The sequence below is a fragment of the Ceratotherium simum genome, chromosome 7, assembly GCF_057802395.1.
Source record: "Ceratotherium simum simum isolate JZ-2026a chromosome 7, ASM5780239v1, whole genome shotgun sequence".
Classification (NCBI taxonomy): Eukaryota; Metazoa; Chordata; class Mammalia; order Perissodactyla; family Rhinocerotidae; genus Ceratotherium; species Ceratotherium simum.
Genome location: NC_141906.1, coordinates 26,904,608 through 26,924,384, shown reverse-complemented (window position 1 = coordinate 26,924,384; position 19,777 = coordinate 26,904,608). Strand labels below are relative to the sequence as shown.

Here is a 19,777-nt window from a genome sequence, read left to right as displayed (position 1 = left end):
ATGATTCTATATATAGAAAACCCTAAAGAATCCATCAGAAAATTTTGCAAAATAATCAGCGACCACAGCAAAGTTGTAGCGTATGAAATCAACTTACAAAAATCAGTTGCATTACTATACACTAACAATGAACTAGCAGAAAGAGAAATTAAGAATACAATCCGATTTACAATGGCAACAAAAAGAATAAAATATCTAGAAATAGACTTAACCATGGAAGTGAAAGACCTATACACTGAAAACTACGAGGCATTATTGAAAGATTGAAGAAGACATAAAGAAATAGAAAAATATTCCATGCTCATGGATTGGAAGAATAAACAGAGTTAAAATGTCCTACTTCTGAAAGCAATATACAGATTCTATGCAACCCAATCAGAATTCCAATGACATTTTTCATGGAAATAGAAGAAAGAATCCTAAGATTTACGTGGAACAACAAAAGACCTTGAATAGCCGAAGCAAACTTGAGAAAAAAGAACAAAGCTGTTGGTCTCACAATCCCTGACTTCAAAATGTGCTACAAAGCTATAGCAATCAAAACAGCATGGTACTGGCACAAAAACAGACACACAGATCAAGGGAACAGTATTGAAAGCCCAGAAATAAAACCACACATCTATGGACAGTTCATCTTTGACAAAGGAGCCAAGAACACACAATAGATAAAGGAGAGTCTCTTCAATAAATGGTGTTGGGAAAACTGGACAGCCACATGCAAAAGAATGAAAGTAGACCACTATCTTGCACCATATACAAAAATTAACACAAAATGGATTAAGGACTTGAATGTAAGACTTGAAACCATAAAACTCCTAGAGGAAAATATAGGCAGTACACTACTTGACATCAGTATTAGCATTATCTTTTCAAATACCATGTCCACTCAGGCAAGTGAAACAAAAGAAAAAATTAACAAATGTGACTACATTAGATTAAAAAGCTTCTGCAAAGCGAAGGAGACCAGGAATGTAACGTAAAGACCACCCACCAACTGGGAGGAAATATTTGCGAATCATATATCCCACAAGGGGTTAATTTCCAAACTATATAAAGAATTCATGCAACTCCATGACAAAAAAATGAAAAACCTGATCTAAAATTGGGCAGAGGATATGAACAGACAATTTTACAAGGAAGATATATAGTTGACCAACAGGCACATGAAAAGATATTCAATATCCCTAATTATTAGGGAAATGCAAATCAAAACTACAATGAGATATCACCTTACCCCAGACAGAATGGCTACAATTACCAAGACCAAAAGTAACAAATGTTGGAGAGGATGTGGAGAAAAGGGAATCCTTATGCCCTTCTGGTGGGAATGCAAACTAGTGCAGCCACTACGAAAAACAGTATGAAGATTTCTCAAAAAATTTAAAAAGGATATCATACGATCCGGATATTGCACTATTGGGTATTTATTCAAAGAACTTGAAATCAATGATCCAAAGAGATTTATGAATCCCTATGGTTTTTCAGCATTATTCAACAGCCAAGATGTGGAAGCAACCCAAGTGCCCTTCTATGGATGAATGGGTAAAGAAGATGTGGTATATTTATATGCAATGGAATTCTACTTAGCCATAAAAAAGACAGAATTGTCCCATTTCCAACACCACAGATGGTCCTTGAAGGTATGATGTTAAGCAAAATAATCCAGACAAAGAAAGACAAATACTGTTTGATTTCACTCATATGTGGAAGATAAATGAATACATGGATAAAGAGAACAGATTAGTGCTTACCATAGGGGAAGAGAGCTGGGGGTGGGCAAAAAGGGTATGGGGCACATATGTGTGATGACCAGCAAAAATTAGACTACTGATAGTGAGCATGATGAAATCTATTCAGAAATTGATAAATAATAATTTACACCTGAAATTACACAATGTTTTAAACCATTATGATCTCATTAAAATAATTGGAAAAAAAAACAGTAAATTGTCTAAGAAGTCAGGATAGTTGTTACTTTGTGGAGTATTGGCAGTCAGCATGATTGGGACTTCTTGGGTCCTGATAATGTCTGTTTATTCATTTATATACTAGTTACACCAGTGTGGCAAGTTTGTAAAAAATTAACTGGGATGCACTCTGATGATGTGCACTTTTTTCATGGATGTGAATATTCAATAAAACATTCACAAAATGTGAATCATTTAGTGGCTGATAGAATATATGTCATTTATTTTTGAGTCTCCAGCATCACTTAGTAGAGTCTATTGCATCAAATGATAAATTAATGTTAAAATTATTAATGGCTATAAAGACATCCTAAGCCAGATGTAATTTGTTCTCTAATCTTCTTGCTAATAATTTCATGCATGTATGCATTATTCTTTCATTAAATAAATATCATTGAACGTGTTTTATGTGTCAGAAACTGTTCTGAGACATTTTAAAATTGAGGCCTGTGCAATTATGGATAATAAAAATATTATATATAATCTGATGCAGTATTTACAAACAAGGAAATTCAAGGGAAACAAATTTCTAAAAAAAATTCATGGAACTATCCCACTAATAGTGAAGTAAGCTCTACATCAATATTTGAATTTAATCTTGCAAGCTACTCTTAAAATTAGTACAGAGTAGAATTTCTCAAAATTATAAGACATTCTGGTTCATAAATACATAGAACTTCTCTAAAGCAAGATCAAATGAGTTCCTGTAAATGTCGTCATTGCCTCACATTCTGACATCTGTAACTGTAAAATGCATTCTATAAGTGCATTTTTGTAAGCTCTAGAGAGATAAATGCTGTGATAGTGAACATTTCTGATTTTCTTTCTACCTCTCTGGTTTCATCTTATTATTTTTTAAAGACACTTGTGCTTCTGACTATTCATTAAATATTAGTGATTCTTAACCTTCAGCTTTGTACTTTCTCAATCTAATGTCTATGAATAATCTCATCCACCTCCATTGCTTTAATAACCATATTTTAATGAAGACTCCTAAATAAATGTCAACAGCCCTCAGAACGGTAACAAATTCAGATTCACATAACCAAATTCCTCCCAGGTAATTATTTCCACTTTTTCTGTTGCAAAACTATTACAAATAAAATATTTTTAAAATTGAATCTCCAACCCTGCTTCTACCAAACTCCAACTCTAATTTGGTCTTACTTTTGCTGTTGTCTATCTCAGTAAATATCATTACGATTCAGTGATTTGGCCAACTCAGAAATGAGAGCATCATCCTTTTCCCTTTTCTACTCATTTAAAGAACAACACTCTGGATTCTATTTCTAAAAATATCATTGAAATTAGTACACTTGCCTCCATCCTAACTGAGATGGTTCAAACCATCATCATTGCTTGGGTTGATTAGAGCACAGTGCTTTCTAGTGCTTGAGAGCATGAGCTCTGCAGTCAGACTAGTTGTGTTGAAAGCAGCTTCATGACCTATTCACTCTAGAGTTGAATGAAAGTAAATTAAAATGTGTTACTGATTAGCTGTGTGAGCTGCACAAGAACTTTAACATCTCTATACCTCAGTGTCTTTATCTAGAATATAGAAATGTGTAAGTAAACCCTTAGAAGTTAAACTCTTAATTTTAGAACAGATAATCCTTTTAAAACACTTTGAACCATGTTCCAAAGATAATAGTTATCGATATTTCTTTAGATATCAGGCAGGCTAATTTTTCTAAAATGCACATTGAATGGATTCAGGCTGAAATCCAAATGCTTTTACTAGGATTAAATGGTCCTTCCTAAACATGATCCTTTGCTTTCCATAAGCTTCCTCATTAGTCTTCTTTTCCTAAAACTTATGGCATGTCTCCTCTCTTCCTCTTCTATCCCTCTTCTTTCTCTTCATCCATCACTGTGTCCTAAGGATGTACTGTGAGCCCAGAGGCAGGGAAGAGTTACCAGACTGAGCACTAGGATGGAATCCTTCTCTGTGTTGTCTCAACATGCTCAGTCTATATGAGGGCATTGCTCTTTGCCAGGGAGAAGTTTTCAATAGAAAATGTCTTAGAGCCAGTTGTGTAAAGGACACAAGGTCTCTAAGAATCTGACCCTGAGTCATGAATAGACAGCCATGACTTCTAAGCAAATGAAGGCAGGAAAAAGGTTTCTTGATTACCTTGTGAGATTCCATTAACTTTTGTTAACTTTCTCTGTGTCAGAGCACACAGTGATTGATTCTCTCTGCATCCCAGATCATCATTTAGAGGGACAGTATAATTGCCTATTCAAGAACAAGGGATCTCAAGTTAGAATTTTTCTACCTCTATAAATTTACTAGAAATGTGACATAGACAGATTATTTAACCTCTTAATTTTTTTTTTCAGTTCCTCCCTCTGTTTTACTGCATCAATCCATTTAAGATTCATAGATAATCTCACATATAATCATTTACTCTTTCAATTCTATTTATTGATGTTTAACATCATGCTAAATTTTGAGTTATATCCAATAGGCAAAATTAACATAAAATTTTGTAATGGAACCCTGAAAACTTACCAATTATTTTAAGCGGATGCTAATATTGTGTCGTATATGTTTCAAGTAAATCTACTTATTCTATATAAAATAAAAACTTTATTGGTGCAGGCATGGTCCTACACAGTTCTTTTGCCTTCTTTCTTCTCCAGAAATAGTAACTAACCAATATATCTCCAAAGTTAGACTTGTAGAGGGTTATTTCATGCTGACAGGCTTTCAGTGGGTGTGTGATCAATGCAGTTCTCAGGACTCTGTTTTCAAAAGGGGGCCCAAAGCTTGGGGTTTAATGCTCCGTGGTGATTGGGGTTTAATTCTGTCTTGTGTTTTTAAACAATTTCATCTTTGAATTTATGTTCTGTAATAGAAACCTGACATGGAAATGGGGCAGATTCTGGAGCTTGGGGCCCGACTCATACACACTCACATCTTCTGTACCCTCTTTATCCTCCCAGAATGATTTCTTGGCCACTTGCTACTTTACCTCTGACCAGAGACTACTGATGCTGCCCTTTGTCCTTGGCATGCTCCTGACACCGATCCTATCCTCATCCATAACCAGTGCTCCAATTTACAAGACAGGGAGTTTGTGCACATTTGCACTTACCCCACAGGTGTCCCCATGCCCAAAAGAGAGCAAGAAAGAAGAGAAAATTAAAAATACCCTAATTAGTTAAGAGAGAGATCATGGAAGAAAAATAAAAACTCTTTTTTTTCCCATGTATTTTCATCAAAAGGCCCAGCAACTGTTACTTTGCACTGGGCTTCTCAAATTATACAGCAAACAGTAGTTAAGACAGTGGCTCAGACACAACACCCGTGAGTTCAAGGCACTGCTATAGACTGAATGTTTGTGTACATGATAAGGCAGGCTGCATAGTTCTGTAGACACCCACTTTCTCCTTTAGGACCTTATTGTAATGTTCTGTTAGCTCTCTTTTCGCTTTTTAAGTAGTCTTTCATCGGTAACTCTGGCGCCAACATACCCAGAGCAGACAATTCACTGTGTGTTTACATCACTAAGCCTGATGCCATTATTGTCTTGAGGACACATCTACATCACAGTAGATCTGATTTTGGGAGGAAGAAGCAAGTGGTGAATTCCTTGGCGGATTTGCTTGGTCTTCACACTATAGATTATTGGATTGAGCACAGGTGGAACTAATAAGTAGATGTGAGCCATGAAGATGTGGATGAGGGGGGAGGAGTGTTTGGCAAAACGATGGATGATAGATAGCCCAATCATAGGCACATATAGAATGAGTACAGCACAGATGTGGGATGCACATGTGTTGAGGGCCTTAAACCTCCCTTCACGGGATGAAATTCTTAATACTGAGTGGAGGATAAACACATAAGACACAAAAATACCCACAGAGTCCATGCCCCACAGCACAGTGATCAGAACCATCCCATATATAACATTAAACTTGGTGTCAGCACAAGCAAGGCGGATCACGTCTTGGTGCAGACAATAGGAATGAGAAAGGATGTGGGAGCGGCAGAAAGGAAAGAAGGGCAGTCGGGCCAGAAGTGGAATAATGGCAAAGGCACTCCTAAGCACGGCTGCAATTCCTACTTTAGTGATAAGTCTTGGCGTGAGAATGGTCACATATCGCAGGGGGTGGCAGATGGCCACATAACGGTCAAGGGCCATGGCCAAGAGTACGGATGATTCAGTGAAGGAGAAAGTATGAATGAAAAACATTTGGACCACACAGATATTGAACTGGATCTCCCTGGAAATGGACCACAACACCCTGAAGAGTGATATCATTGTGGGCATGGACATGCCCATGTCAGTGAGGGAAAGCATGGCCAGGAAGTAGTACATGGGCTGATGGAGCCTGGGGTTTGTCCGGACAATATGCAGGATGGTGCAGTTACCCATTATTCCAACAAGGTAGAGGAGACAGAATGGGATGGAAATCCAGTGGTGAAATTCCTCATATCCAGGGATACCTGTGAGGTAGAATGTGGGGGGCAAGGTATTGCTGGAGTTAAAGGTTGCCATAGGGCTCACTGTTAAACCACAATCCAGTTTCACGATCACACTCAATGGGGAAGTCAGCAATAAGATCAGCATCTGTGTCAGGAAAAAAACAAAACAAAACTTCAGTCCTTACCTACAATGACTCCTAAATTCATCCCCACATTTTTTCTTTGTCTTTCCTCATTTCATTGCTGAATATCATTAGTTAAGTAAAATATTCACTTTACAACCACAAGGACCTTCCCTTCTGCTTCTCAGATGCAGACCCATTAACATCCTCTCTGAATGTGGACGATCTTCTTCTGAAGACACTACCCAGAGCAGCACACACACAACCTGTTCTAAACTACATTTTAAATTTTATAATTTTCTTTAGGAACTTTCTTGGCCAAGTTTACTGGCCTTACATTAGCCTTTTTTTTTTTTTTTCTTCAAAAGACACTTCCAGTGATTTACATGAAATGCCTTTATCTGTCTGAGCTTCATAGCTTTTTCAGTAATACTAGAACACCATGGAAGGTATTTTTATGGCATTCAGGCAAGTTTTGGTCAGCATAGATCTTGTTCTTACTAACATGTCTTCCAACTATATAATTGATGTCTCAGGCCTGGTATTCATAGATAGTCAATTTTAATATTAATTTGGTCTTGGACCAGCATCACCAAGAGCTAAATGCAATTTAAGATAGGCTTATAGCAATGTGTAAATTTAAAAAAATTTAATAATAGAATATGTAACATTTATATATGATACTCCTATTGCATTGAAATATATAATTTAAGCCAAATATAATTGACTCTGATTTTAAAGATTCAGAACCTTCTTCCTACTATGATTCAGAACTAATAAATCATTTAGAGACTGGTTCTTTCTGCAAAAAAATGTAAAACAATATACATAACAGGGTTGTGGAAAAATAGAGTAGAAACTTGTGATTGAAAGCAAAAACAAGAGAAAACCAAATAAAAAATTTTAATGCTCAGAAAAGGCCTATTGGTATCTGACATTGACACCAAATCTTTTCCACTCAGACCAAATTAAAAAATATATTCCCCCCTGCACTAGATTCCAGTACTTCTTCTGGGGTCAGGAAAAAAATCTCTGAAGTAAGAAAGATGAGCTGCTTCTCAAAATCCCACTTATCCATCACTTGTCAAGCATCCATGCCCACCAAAATGCTGTTTTGAAAATTTAAAATCCATGGGATAGATTACCCCCATTGTAAATTAATAAATTAGCATCTTCCTGTTCTGTGAAGTCTAATTCAGCCATTTGGGACATCAAATCCCTTTCAATCTCCTCTAGATCCATGTAGGTAAACCCTGAATGCAGACGATATTTGCCTGGGATGGTTAATAAGGACAATATTCTAGGAAATGAAAGACCTATAATCAAGAAATCAAACAAGGAAATTCCAGAGGAAAATCCAGTCTTTCTGACTCTTCACATTATTAGTTAAATTCTATCCACATATTGTATAAACTGTTAATTTTGGCCCTGTTATTTTCCTCTATCTGCCTGATTTATTACCTCCCCAAAATTCCTGCTAGTCTACCTCACCTTCCTTTCCACATTTTCACTCATTATTTCCTTCAATACGCAGATTTTCCAATATTATCTCTTCCTTTTGTTGATTCTTTTCCAATTTCTCATTTATAATCCAAACTTGAAATCTGTCTTCTTTTCACCTCATTGCTTAGTCAGTTCAGACCATTTCTCTGATTTATAACCTCTGTCTCTCCCACTGCCTAGAAGGAGAAAACATGAAGTTTAATTTAAAACTGGAAGATATCTGATCTGGAGGCCAGACTGAAGCACTTTTAGTCATCTCAAAGACTTTTGATTGAGGTTTTGAGGAGACAGCTGTCCACCATCTCCCTTGTTCAGATTCTGTTTTCTTTGGTTCTGCTATCACAGCAACCTGGGTTATATTCTGGTTCCAATGCATGCTCTCTTTTTAATTTTAGACAAATGACTTATTTCTCACTGTACCAAAGCTGCCTCCTCTGTAAACTGATGATAATAACAATTTGGCAGGATTATGCTAAGGATTAAAGGAGATTTTGTGGGTAGAATACTTAGCACAGAGCCTTACATATAGTGACCATAAAATAATGGTGGCGATGATGATGATAAAGATGACAATGAAGATGACAATGACAACAAGAATAACAACAAAAGTTCTTTGAAGTATAATGGGAGGGAGAAAGATATGGGGAGACTACATAGTATCTTTCCATAGAGGAAAACACCATGAGTGGCCATCTCAGAAAAGGGACCTACGTAGGCTGAGGGTGGGAAGTGAATTTTACCAGTTTCATCTTCTTTTCATCCAGTGAAGATTCAGTATAGCCAGAGATGTGAATTGCTTCTTAAGCTTTTTCTTTACCCCAAAATTCCTCTGATAATTGTGATGACAGTACCTATATTTTTTCCATTTTATTCAGTGCCAATTTGGGGGGGAAAAAAAAACCTGACTCCAGGGTAGAAAGGGAAGTCTCACCAAGAAAAGGAGTGAGATCTTTGGGACTTCAGTGAGCTAGGAATCTGAGCAGCCAGGTTAGTATTCCAAAGTTACCACATAAATAAATGAATACTATTTATTTATAAACATGTGAATATAAATAGCAACATATTTATGAACATAAATATTCACTATATTGCTATATTCAATATATTCCTATATTAACAAAAATATTCACTGTATTCCTATAGGAATACAGTGAATATTTATGGTATATATTCACTGGTATCTGGTTTTCCGATTATACCACAACCCCTTATATTGTAACATTGGTTCATTTTGACAGCCCAACTCCTGTTGCTCCTGATCTTATAATTTCAAACTCATTCACATGGCCTTGCAATGTCTTCCACCATTCCCCAGAGGAAGAGGATAGAGTTTGTAGGGTTTAGACCTCTGAGCCATAATTAACATCAAGTAAAAAATCACTGATGTTTGGGATTGGAAGAGACATTGAGGGTTGTCTAGTGTAATCCCAATCTTTTTCTGGAATTTTTCTCCTGTTGTGTCTGAAAATAGCCCTTCACCCTGTGTTAACTACCATGCCTATGGACAGAGAAGAGACCACTTACCATGAATCTTGGGCAAGGCCTATCTGAAAAGTCTGAGCCTGGCTAGAATTCTACATGCATGGGCATGAGCTATAAAGATATTCTGGTGAACATTATGTCCTGTGATGAAGTGAGAAACTCTACCTTCTTGAACTAGTCTCCTCGTTCTCCTTCTCACACTTTGGGTGTCCACCCTCCTCTCTTTTGTTTCTCAAGTCCCCCTTTGTATTTTCCCTACTATCTCCCACTTTACTTTTCTCAGTTTTCACATACTTGGTAGAATAGCTCCTCTTGTCATGAGAGATGGTTCTAAGGCTCAGAGCCGGAAGGATGAGTTAATAAGTCTTCCTCCAGTCCTTAGAGATATGAGGCCCCAGGATAAATGCAGGAAAATGCATGTAACCCTGTCAGTGCCAACATTTCAGTTTATGGCCCTTCCCAAGCACTTCTGTCCAGCACTCAGATTGCAGCAGAATATTGCAGTTTGGAAATACAGGGGCAAGAAGGCTATAGAGATTCTCAAATATTTATTGCCTCAATGCCTAGAACAAATGATGTAGCACAACATGAGATGAAATATTAGTCAGTACCGAGATATGATAGGGTAGTAAAGAATTTTAGACATAGTGTAGCCAGTGAAATGTATTTATTAAGGACTTAAACTGTGGAGAGACATAAAGACTATAACCTAAGAGCTGGAAGAGACTCTAGTTCAGTTCTATTATTATGTACTAGATAAAAAGGAGACTCAGTTATGAGATTTGCCTTCCTCAAAATCATACAATAGGGAGTATGTATATGGGAAATCTGTGCACCTTCCACTCAGTTTTACTGTGAATCTAAACCTGCTCTAAAAAATAATATCTCTTTAAAAAATCATACAATATGCAACAAAGGCAATGTTAACTCTCAAATTTGTTTCTCTAGACTGGTACTTTCCTCACTGTGCCATAGAGTTCTTCCTCATGAAACAGATTAGATACATCCAATCTGACTATAAATAGAGGCTTTTACTCAGTGAATAAAATTCCTTATGTTTGCCAACAATATTGACTTTTAAATGTCTATTGGTGATTGAGCCATGCGGCAGGATTGGCAGGAGGACTACTAAATGATAAGAAATCTCTAATCAGGGTGGAAGCTCCATTTGTAATCTCAGTCTTGTTTAGCACAGAAATGACTTAAAAAAATATAGTCGGCTATTAATCTTTCCAACTCTGGTTTTGATCTCGGCAATATTGGTTTAATTAACACACTTAAAAACTATCATTTATTCACTCAACTCAGATATTGTTTATTGTATATATGTTATAGCTTACTAATATTCATGCACTGTTATGTTTAATGCATTCAATTGAGAATTGGCTTTTTTAGGAATTGATGACCTTAATAGAATTAATATTGCTGATAAAGAAAATTTACTCCATTACTAAAGAAATTCACCATCCACTGATAATCTATGAAAATGAAAGGCTATTTGTACCATACCACACCACAAGCAAAACTCTCATAACTCTATCTTAAAGGTCTCCTTATGAAATTACCAGAGAAATGTTTTGAACTTACTCTCTTCACTGGCACTGGATGCCTCAGGATTCTCCTTATATTTTTTTAATTCCTGTAATATTAATTTAAATCACTTTGACACCATCTAAAGTTGATATGACCAAGGATCCCAAACTTAGAGGATTATCCTTAGTCGGTGCAACCATACTCCTTTGCCATATTGTCTGTATATTTCTCAGGTATATAAAGAAAGGAAATAAAAAAAGCAACTTCACGACTGCCAATTCTTTGGCAACTTTAGGTCATGAGCTCAATATTGAATGATTCACTATGATGGGGAGAATGTAATGGGCAAATATTCACATTTAGAGCTATGGATAGAGTACTGTCTAGACCACAAAACCTGAGAGTGGATAAAAATATGAAAGTCAGAGTGGTTTCTGAAAGAAGGCCAGGCTTAGTCTATTTTCCAGATCTACCCTGCTCTGTGTCGTGATCATAAGGGACTGCATCAACAGGTCCTTTTGCTCTTTGGGTTCTGGTAGATCTAGTCAATGATGGGAACTGACAGGAAACAGGAATACAGAAGAACATACAGTTGCAGTGTTTACTCCCTTGACTCCCCTCCAAGCCCTTATTTTGGCTTCCTCGTGGTGGCTGCATCTCTCTACAGGTGTCCGTCTCCACATGCTGCCTTTTCTGATTTCTGGTAAACTCTTTTTCCCTTGCCACTTCAGGGCTAGTGATGGCAGCAAACTCCTAACTGGAATATATATATATATTTATTTATTTATTTATTTATTTATTTACATATATTCTCCTGTCTTGGTTTTCCTAAATCTTGCCCTCATATTTTCAATGACTCCTGACTCCTTTATCAAATTCTCATTATCCAGTTTGAGCATGGCATCTGTTTACTGACAGAACCTTAATTAATGCAAAGGAAATATGTCTACCTCGTATACATGCATACTTCTCTCTGTCGCTTTCTATCTCTGTCTCTGTGTTTATCACATTGGTATCATTATCTGCAAGTTTATCAACTATTGAAGTTTCCACATGTGTAATTTTTTCTTCATTATTTTCTTACAAGAAGCCTGATGTCCACTTTTTGATTCAGGCCAAAAGGCCCTTTTTTTCCCAAAATGGAGGACTCACCTCAAAGAAACCAGTGGCCCAAGTATAAGAGAGACAGCTTTGCATAAGTCTTTGCATATTTAGTTTTTCTACATACAACAATGAGAAAAAGCTGGAACTGAGGAAGGGTAAGGAGAAGGCAGAGAGCAAATCAGCCTAGAAAGGAAGGAGTAAAGAGGCCTCTCTTCCAAAGGAAAGTTGAATAAATTTCTTAAGTGGCAATGCACATAGAACTGTGGGAATCACCTACGCTTTGCCCTGGAGCTTGGGATCTTGTTATGGAAAATAGGACCACACAGTCAGAGTGGAAGAAATAATGCCTTTGTTGTGTATGAATCTTAACTGCATGTATTTATTTATTCTTTCGGTTTGTTCACTAGCATTCACTGGACTCTTTTGTTATAAAATCTACCTTCTTATCTCATTTCATCTTTAAAGATTTTATTTATTCATTTTTTCCCCCCAAAGCCCCAGCAGATAGTTGTATGTCATAGGTTCACATCCTTCTAGTTGCTGTACGTGGGACTCGGCCTCGCGCTGGACGGAGAAGTGGTGCCTCGGGGCGCGCCCGGGATCCAAACCCGGGCCGCCAGCATCAGAGCGCGCGCACTTAACCGCTAAGCCACGGAGCCGGCCCTCATTTCATCTTTAAAGTATATTTTCACAGATTTTTCCTATTTTAAATTCATTTGAAAATGAAAAGATTTTTGTCTGTTTATTCCGTTCTTGAGATGTTTACTCCAAAAATGATTTTTTTAACTATAGTTCTTATAAAGTGTAATTTTTTTCATTATTTTCTATACTCTTTCTTCTTTTCAGGTTATTCTAGCCATAATATTCTATAAAATGTGTTTGTGTATGTTTTTCAGCTTCCTATTATTTAACAAAGGAGAGTTGTAGCTTTTTTTGGGTGGGAGTGTGATTTAAAATAATATTTTACAAAAATAATTAGTTTTGGTTTTCTTTGAACCCTCTTTCTAATCGCCTAAGACTCATTTCGATTCTCCCATTAGAATGTACATTTTAAGAAGCTTGATTGTTGAAAATTAGTTTGTTTGTTTCCTCTTATTTGGTAGAAAATTGTGTGAGATAGCAAGAGTTGTGGGCAGCTACAATTCATGGTGATATTTTGGCATCTCTCTTGCTCTAATTTGTTTCAAGTTCTGCATATGAGACATTGGGCCTAATTGGAGTGTACACTAACCAAGGAATTTTGGTCTATTTTTCTTACCCCATTTCATGATGAATATACTGCTCATTTGGTGTGAAGTCTTGATTTGTCTTGTGAGATTTCTCCAATGGAGAAAACAAATTCTATGCATTTATTGCCCAGCGTTTTTCTGGCATTCATTCCAATAGAAGTAAAGGAAACAAAGAAATGCAGTCTTTTCATTTATTCCATCTCTAAACTCAAACATCCACTTGATTATGATTTGGCTCAAAGTCTAGAGAATGAGAACTACTTTGCCTCAGTGGAAAGAAAATGTACCCTCTTACCAGTGCCAAATTTTCTGCATATTATTTCTGTTACTTTTGTATAGTAAACTAACTTCTCTAAGTCTTAGGCTTTGTGTGTGTGTGTGTGTGTGTGTGTGTGTGTGTGGTAATTAACCTTGAGCTAACATCCCTGCCCATCTTCCTCTACTTTATATGGGACACTGACACAGCATGGCTTGACAAGCAGTGTGTTGGTCCATAATTGGGATCCAAACCTGTGAACCTGGGGCCTCCAAAGTGGAGCATGCGAATTTAACAGCTATGCCACTGGGCCGGCCCCTCTAAGTCTTAGTTTTAACATGGAAAATTGAATTTCTCTTCAAACTTGAATGGAAAATATCTCCATAAATTATTTGAATGAAATGAATTTCCTCTCACTAAACCCCCTGGCACCAGGATTTTGAGATACTTTAAAGGTGAGAAATAACGATAAAAACAATTGCAATATTTTTCTTGAAGGGACATGTTGAATTTATGAACTATCATGGAATTGTTATGCACCAAATGTGTCCAAGAAGTTCTGAACAGGTTATCTTCAGGATGAAGAAAATTGATTCAAAGGTCAAAATGATAGGAAATCTTATGTTTTCTAAGCGTGAGTAAGCCCAAACATTTTGGCTGATAATACCCTTAGGAAGATTTGATGAATCTGCTTTGTCTTGATGCTATAAATAATTGGGTTGAGCACTGGTGGAACTAACAGGTAAATACTGGCCATGGTTTTGTGGATAATGGGGGAGGAGTGTTTTTCAACATGTTGCACTAAGAATAGCCCTATCTTTGGCACATACAGAATGAGCACTGCACAAATGTGGAACACACATGTATTGAGGGCTTTGAGTTTCCCTCCCTGGGGTACAATGCCTAGCACAGAGTGGAGGATGAAAGCATAGGATAAAAAGACTCCTAGAGAATCTACACCCCAATTAAATGCAACAACAAACAAGCCATACAAAATGTTGAATGAGATGTCGGCACAGGCCAACCGAATGACATCTGGATGCGAGCAGAAAGGGTGGGAGAGAACATGGCAGAGACAGAAGGAAAATGTGGGAATACGAGCAAGAACAACAGGGAGGACAATGGAGCATCTGGGGTGAAGGCCCCTATATAGACAATGCATTGTAGGGTAAGTTTGCTGGAATACCTCAAAGGATTGCAGATGGCAACATACCTGTCAAAAGCCATGGCTAGGAGCACAGCCGACTCCATCAGAGAAAAAATATGGATAAAACACATTTGGGCTACACAAGCATTCACCTCAATCTCCTAGCATCAAACTAGAAGATTTTCAATACTGTAGGCAGGGTGGAGGTGGACACGCCTATGTCAGTGAGGGACAGCATGGCCAGGAAGTAGTACATGGGCTCATGGACACTCTTGTCAGTGTGAATGATGTGAAGAATTGTGCGGTTGTCCACTATTCCAATCAGGCAGAACATACAAAAGGGGATGGAAATAAAGTGCTGAACATTCTCCTGGCCAGGAATTCCAATGAGGTAGAATGAAGCAGAACGTCCAATACTGTAATTAGAACCTGTCATGAGGCTATCCCAAGTAGCCATTTTCCACCATAAATAGGTGGACCCCTTAAAGGGAGAAAAGCACACAATATTTAGAAGATAACAACTCATGTTTCTCTGTTAGTTTTTTTCTCTTAACTCTTACTGCTTTGTAAGGACATTATCTGTACAATTTGGAAAATGACTTTGAAAAATTATCTGGAGTCGCTACCTTCTTTTAATATATTACTATTTAAAGATTTTATTTTATTTATTTTCTCCCCCCAAAGCCCCAGTAGATAGTTGTATGTCATAGCTGCACATCCTTCTAGTTGCTGTATGTGGGACTCGGCCTCAGGATGGACGGAGAAGTGGTGCCTCGGTGCGCGCCCGGGATCCGAACCCCGGGCCACCAGCATCGCAGCGCGTGCACTTAACCACCAAGCCATGAGGCCGGCCCAATATATTACTATTTAATCCTTAAAATGGTTCATGGTTATTGTGTAGTTATATGCTAATCTTTTATCATATTGATTCTGGATTTTGAGTCCTTCATAGTATGCCCTTCCCTGCCCTAAGTTTATAACATATTCTCCTATGTTTTCTTTTACTATTTGGATAGGTTGGTTTGTTTCTATTTACTTTTAGATTCACCATTTACTTGCGATTTATTTTTGTGTATGATGTTAAGTAAGAATATTTTCCAGACCCTGACATCTCCATGTTGAACAGGGAATCTTGGTGGAAATCTTTTAGAATGAATGTCAGAAAAAGCTCAGTCAACAAATGCTTGGAGTTAGTTTTCTCCAATAGAGAAAACCCACAAGATTAATTAAGTCACTTCATAGGATATGTATGGGTATTTCAAAAAACATTGTATATGCAGTGAGTGTGGTTACCTACTAAAGAAGTAGGTAAATCAGCCCTCAAAATGGTTTAAATGGAAACCACAAGTCCACAAGCATCCAAGAGTAAGTGGCTTTCACTCATTTACTAAATCTTGGGTATTTGGATTTTGGTTTCTCTTTCACATTCTCCGCCAAGGTTTATTTATGTGTACTTAGACTGAAATGAGGCCAGAATTTTACTTAAGTGAATTGTTGTCATTTGATCCATGTATATAATTGATTTGTGTGCTATATCAGCCTTGCTGATCCTGGAGCCTCCATTTTGTTGTCACTGGAACTCACAACTGATTTTCTAGTGCTCCCATCTGTGGGCATGGTCTTGGGCCATCTCTTACAGAAGCAATGAAAATATCAGCAACATCATTCCCAGCGTATTAGATTGAAGTTAGCCATCCCACCACCAGACTGTGATCCAGTGGCCCATTATAGTTGCAAGAATCTGGTGCCATTCTCTTGAATTTCTTATTCTTGATCTTTTGCTCATTAAGTTTTAATGTATTTAATTACAAAGGGAACAAGCACTATCTCATAATATTGTACAGATAATTAAATTAAATAATATCTGAAAATGCTTACACAGTCCTCCTTTAATTTGAATTTTTAAATTTTAATTATCATATTTGTACCATAAAATGTCTTAATGAGAGTAACAGAAAGGCAAATTATAGATAAGTAGACTGAGGATTAGAGACGTAAATGGTTTGTCCAAAGCCACATAGGTACAATGATAGTTTTAATAAATATCCGTTGCAGGGCTCTACTCATATAGATGGAGATTTCCCAGAATAGTGTTTGCCTCACCTATCCGGCTTCTGTAGCCATGTGACAGGCTTGGTGAGTGGTTGAAGCTCCAGCCATATGATTACTATCATGTACCACCCCTCATACCTCAGCAATGTTAAAACAATCAATAGAATCAGTTCCCTCAGATACAGAACTACCTCAGTGTTTTACTAATCTATACTTTCACTGCCATGCTTTCCTCTTGTCACAAGAGCCATATAGCATCTTAGGTCTGTTTCTAAAACCCCTGTCATTTAACCATCTATGCCTTATTCCTTATGACTCAATGATTCTTTCACAAGAAAATTTGGCTATTAATGGAGATGTCTACACAGTTTAAGAGAAAAGATACTATTATCCAATTCCTTTAGTTTATTCATGAGTCCTAAGCATATCCCAATATCTAAAAGTACTTTTAGACTCTAAATTAGAGTGCTGGATATGATTCATAAATGACTCTCCCCAATCGGACTACAGAGCATTTTTGCCAGGCTTCCCCGAATAATACCCTTCTTCTCCTGCAAATGCCTCCAAGTTTTACCCCAACATGTGCAGTCTCCTCACTTTTCTTTAGTGTTTTACCAAACAGATAGGACTAGAAGAAAACTGAGGGAGGCAGGTCTTGAAAGGAAAAGATTTTGCTGGTCAGAAAAGGGACTGAATGTGGGACAGTTGTGAGAATCTCTGCAATGAGAATGCTGCCTTACGAAGCTGCTGTGGTCCACAAAGTGTTGGCAAGAAGGAAGATAATCAACTGTATTTTGTTATTTCATTTAACTCACAGGGATGGTCCTCTCACATCATGGGAGCTACTCAATTATAATGGCAGATTGCGATATTCCTGCCAAGAGGAAGTGAGTCCCAGATGAAGGGGAAGTGGAGAGCAGAAAGCTTCTAAGCTAGGCATTTAGCCTGTGACCTTATAACACAGTGAAACACAAGTGGAACTTCCTGTGGTGAGAGTTGAAAGCCTAGAATTTGGAAATAGGAATGTGTACATATTTCTGCTGACAAGGCCTGAAAACAAGTGAATGACCAATATCATCCTTCAAGGATTATGGATCAATTGTAATGTTCTAAAAATTATGTGAAAAAGTTTTGTGAGAACACAATAGGGCGTATATTCTCTTTCCTCACCTCACCTCATCTCTCTTTAATCTGGCATCCCAAACAACACCCCACTGAAGCTGAAATAGCTCTAGTCAAGTTAATCAATGATCTCTAGTCACCAATCCAAAAGATATCCCTGCCCTTATCATAACAACTATTAGCAACATGTGAAAAGTTTACTATTTTCTCACTTGAAAATGCTTTCCCTCCTATATTTTTGAAACTGTATTTCCTTTTGTTCCCTCCCATCTCACTACATGATCTTTCTTTCTTTCTTTTCTTTTTCTTATCTTCGCTGGGTTCTCCACCACTGTCAGATTTCTAAATGTTGTCAAAAGTGCCCCAGGTCTTACTTCAGCTCTTATTTCTCTTATACAACTACACATTTTTCATAAGATATTTTTTCTAGTAATGTGGCTTTAAAAACTGTCTGTACATTGGTAGCTCCACTGTACATCTCTATCCTTGACCTTTCTACTGATTTCCAAATCAGTATATCTAACAGTGTACTTATACATGTTTGATTGCATATCTAAAAAACACAACAAACATCACATGGCCAAAAATGAATTCTTTATAACTGCCTTAATATTTCCATATTAATAAATGTAGCTCCTTCTGTACAGTTGGTCAAAACTAGGTATTTCCCTCTGGGGGCCGGCCCCATGGCCTAGTGGTTAAGCTCAGCATGCTCCGCTTAGGCAGCCTGGGTTCTGTTCCCAGGCACGGACCTACAACACTCATCAGCAGCAATGCTGTGGCGGCGACCCATATACAAAACATAGAGGAAGACTGGCACAGATGCTAGCTCAGGGTGAATCTTCCTCAGAAAAATAAAAAAACAAAAACCAAACTTAAGTATTGTCCTCAATTATTCAAATCTTTTTACTCTTATCCAATTCATCAACATGTGCTTTTGCTTGTATGTCTCAAGTTTGTTTTTTTTTGTGTGTGTGTGAGGAAGATTAGCACTGAGCCAATCCTCCTCTTTTTGTTGATGAAGATTGGCCTTGAGCTAACATCTGTGCCCATCTTCCTCTATTTTATATGTGGGATACCTGCCACAGCATGGCTTGATGACTGTTGCCTAGGTCCATGCCCAGGATCTGAACCCATGAACCCCGGGCCCCTGAAGTGGAGCACTCGAACTTAACCACTACTCCACTAGGCAGGCCCCTAAAGTATTTTAATTTATTAACTTCAGCTCTTTACCACTATCCTGATTTCTCTTCTACGCTATTTTAGTAGCCTCTTGACTCATCTCATCCTTTCCACTCATATGCCATTCTCCCCATATCAATTTCCTCATAGCAGATACTGAAATCAAAAAGACATGGGCAAGTAAAATTATTCCATGCGTAAAAGTGTGTTAATTATTTTCCTTTTGCTCTTAGAATAAAAGAGAACCCAATACCACTACTTATAAGATCCTTCTTCCTCATATAGGAAAAAATGGAGGTGGATTTATGCATGTGGTTTTGCTCCCACTCTCCTTCCTCCTCATTTTTGTGTTCCTAGGCTTAAACCCCCAGATGCCTCTCTGATAGCTTTACTATTTCTGACCTCAAAGCATGTTGTTGCTGTCCTTGTTCACCAAACTACAGAGTTCTTTCCTGCTATTGTATGACAGTCTAAGCCTCTTTCTCTCCACTTTGTTCAAATACTCTGTCCACTTACTTTAAACAGCCAACCACATCTCATCTCGCATTACTTTATCACATCACATTTTTTTTTCCATTGCAAAACTCACTCATTTTTCAGCTCACTGGAATCCCCTATCTCCAACTACCCAAAGCCAATCTCT

The 19,777-nt window shown here is 37.5% G+C and overlaps 1 protein-coding gene and 1 pseudogene across 1 annotated transcript; both read right to left on the bottom strand.

The window, feature by feature from the left end:
* Positions 1–5,515: 5,515 nt before the first annotated feature.
* LOC101391185 (olfactory receptor 51L1-like) lies at positions 5,516–6,606 on the bottom strand. The gene has a single exon (XM_014790174.2). The coding sequence runs from the start codon at positions 6,545–6,547 to the stop codon at positions 5,516–5,518; it is 1,032 nt and encodes a 343-aa protein (XP_014645660.2). The 5' UTR covers positions 6,548–6,606.
* A 7,653-nt stretch (positions 6,607–14,259) lies between these two features.
* Positions 14,260–15,235, bottom strand: LOC106802408 (olfactory receptor 51G1-like; annotated as a pseudogene).
* Positions 15,236–19,777: the final 4,542 nt, after the last annotated feature.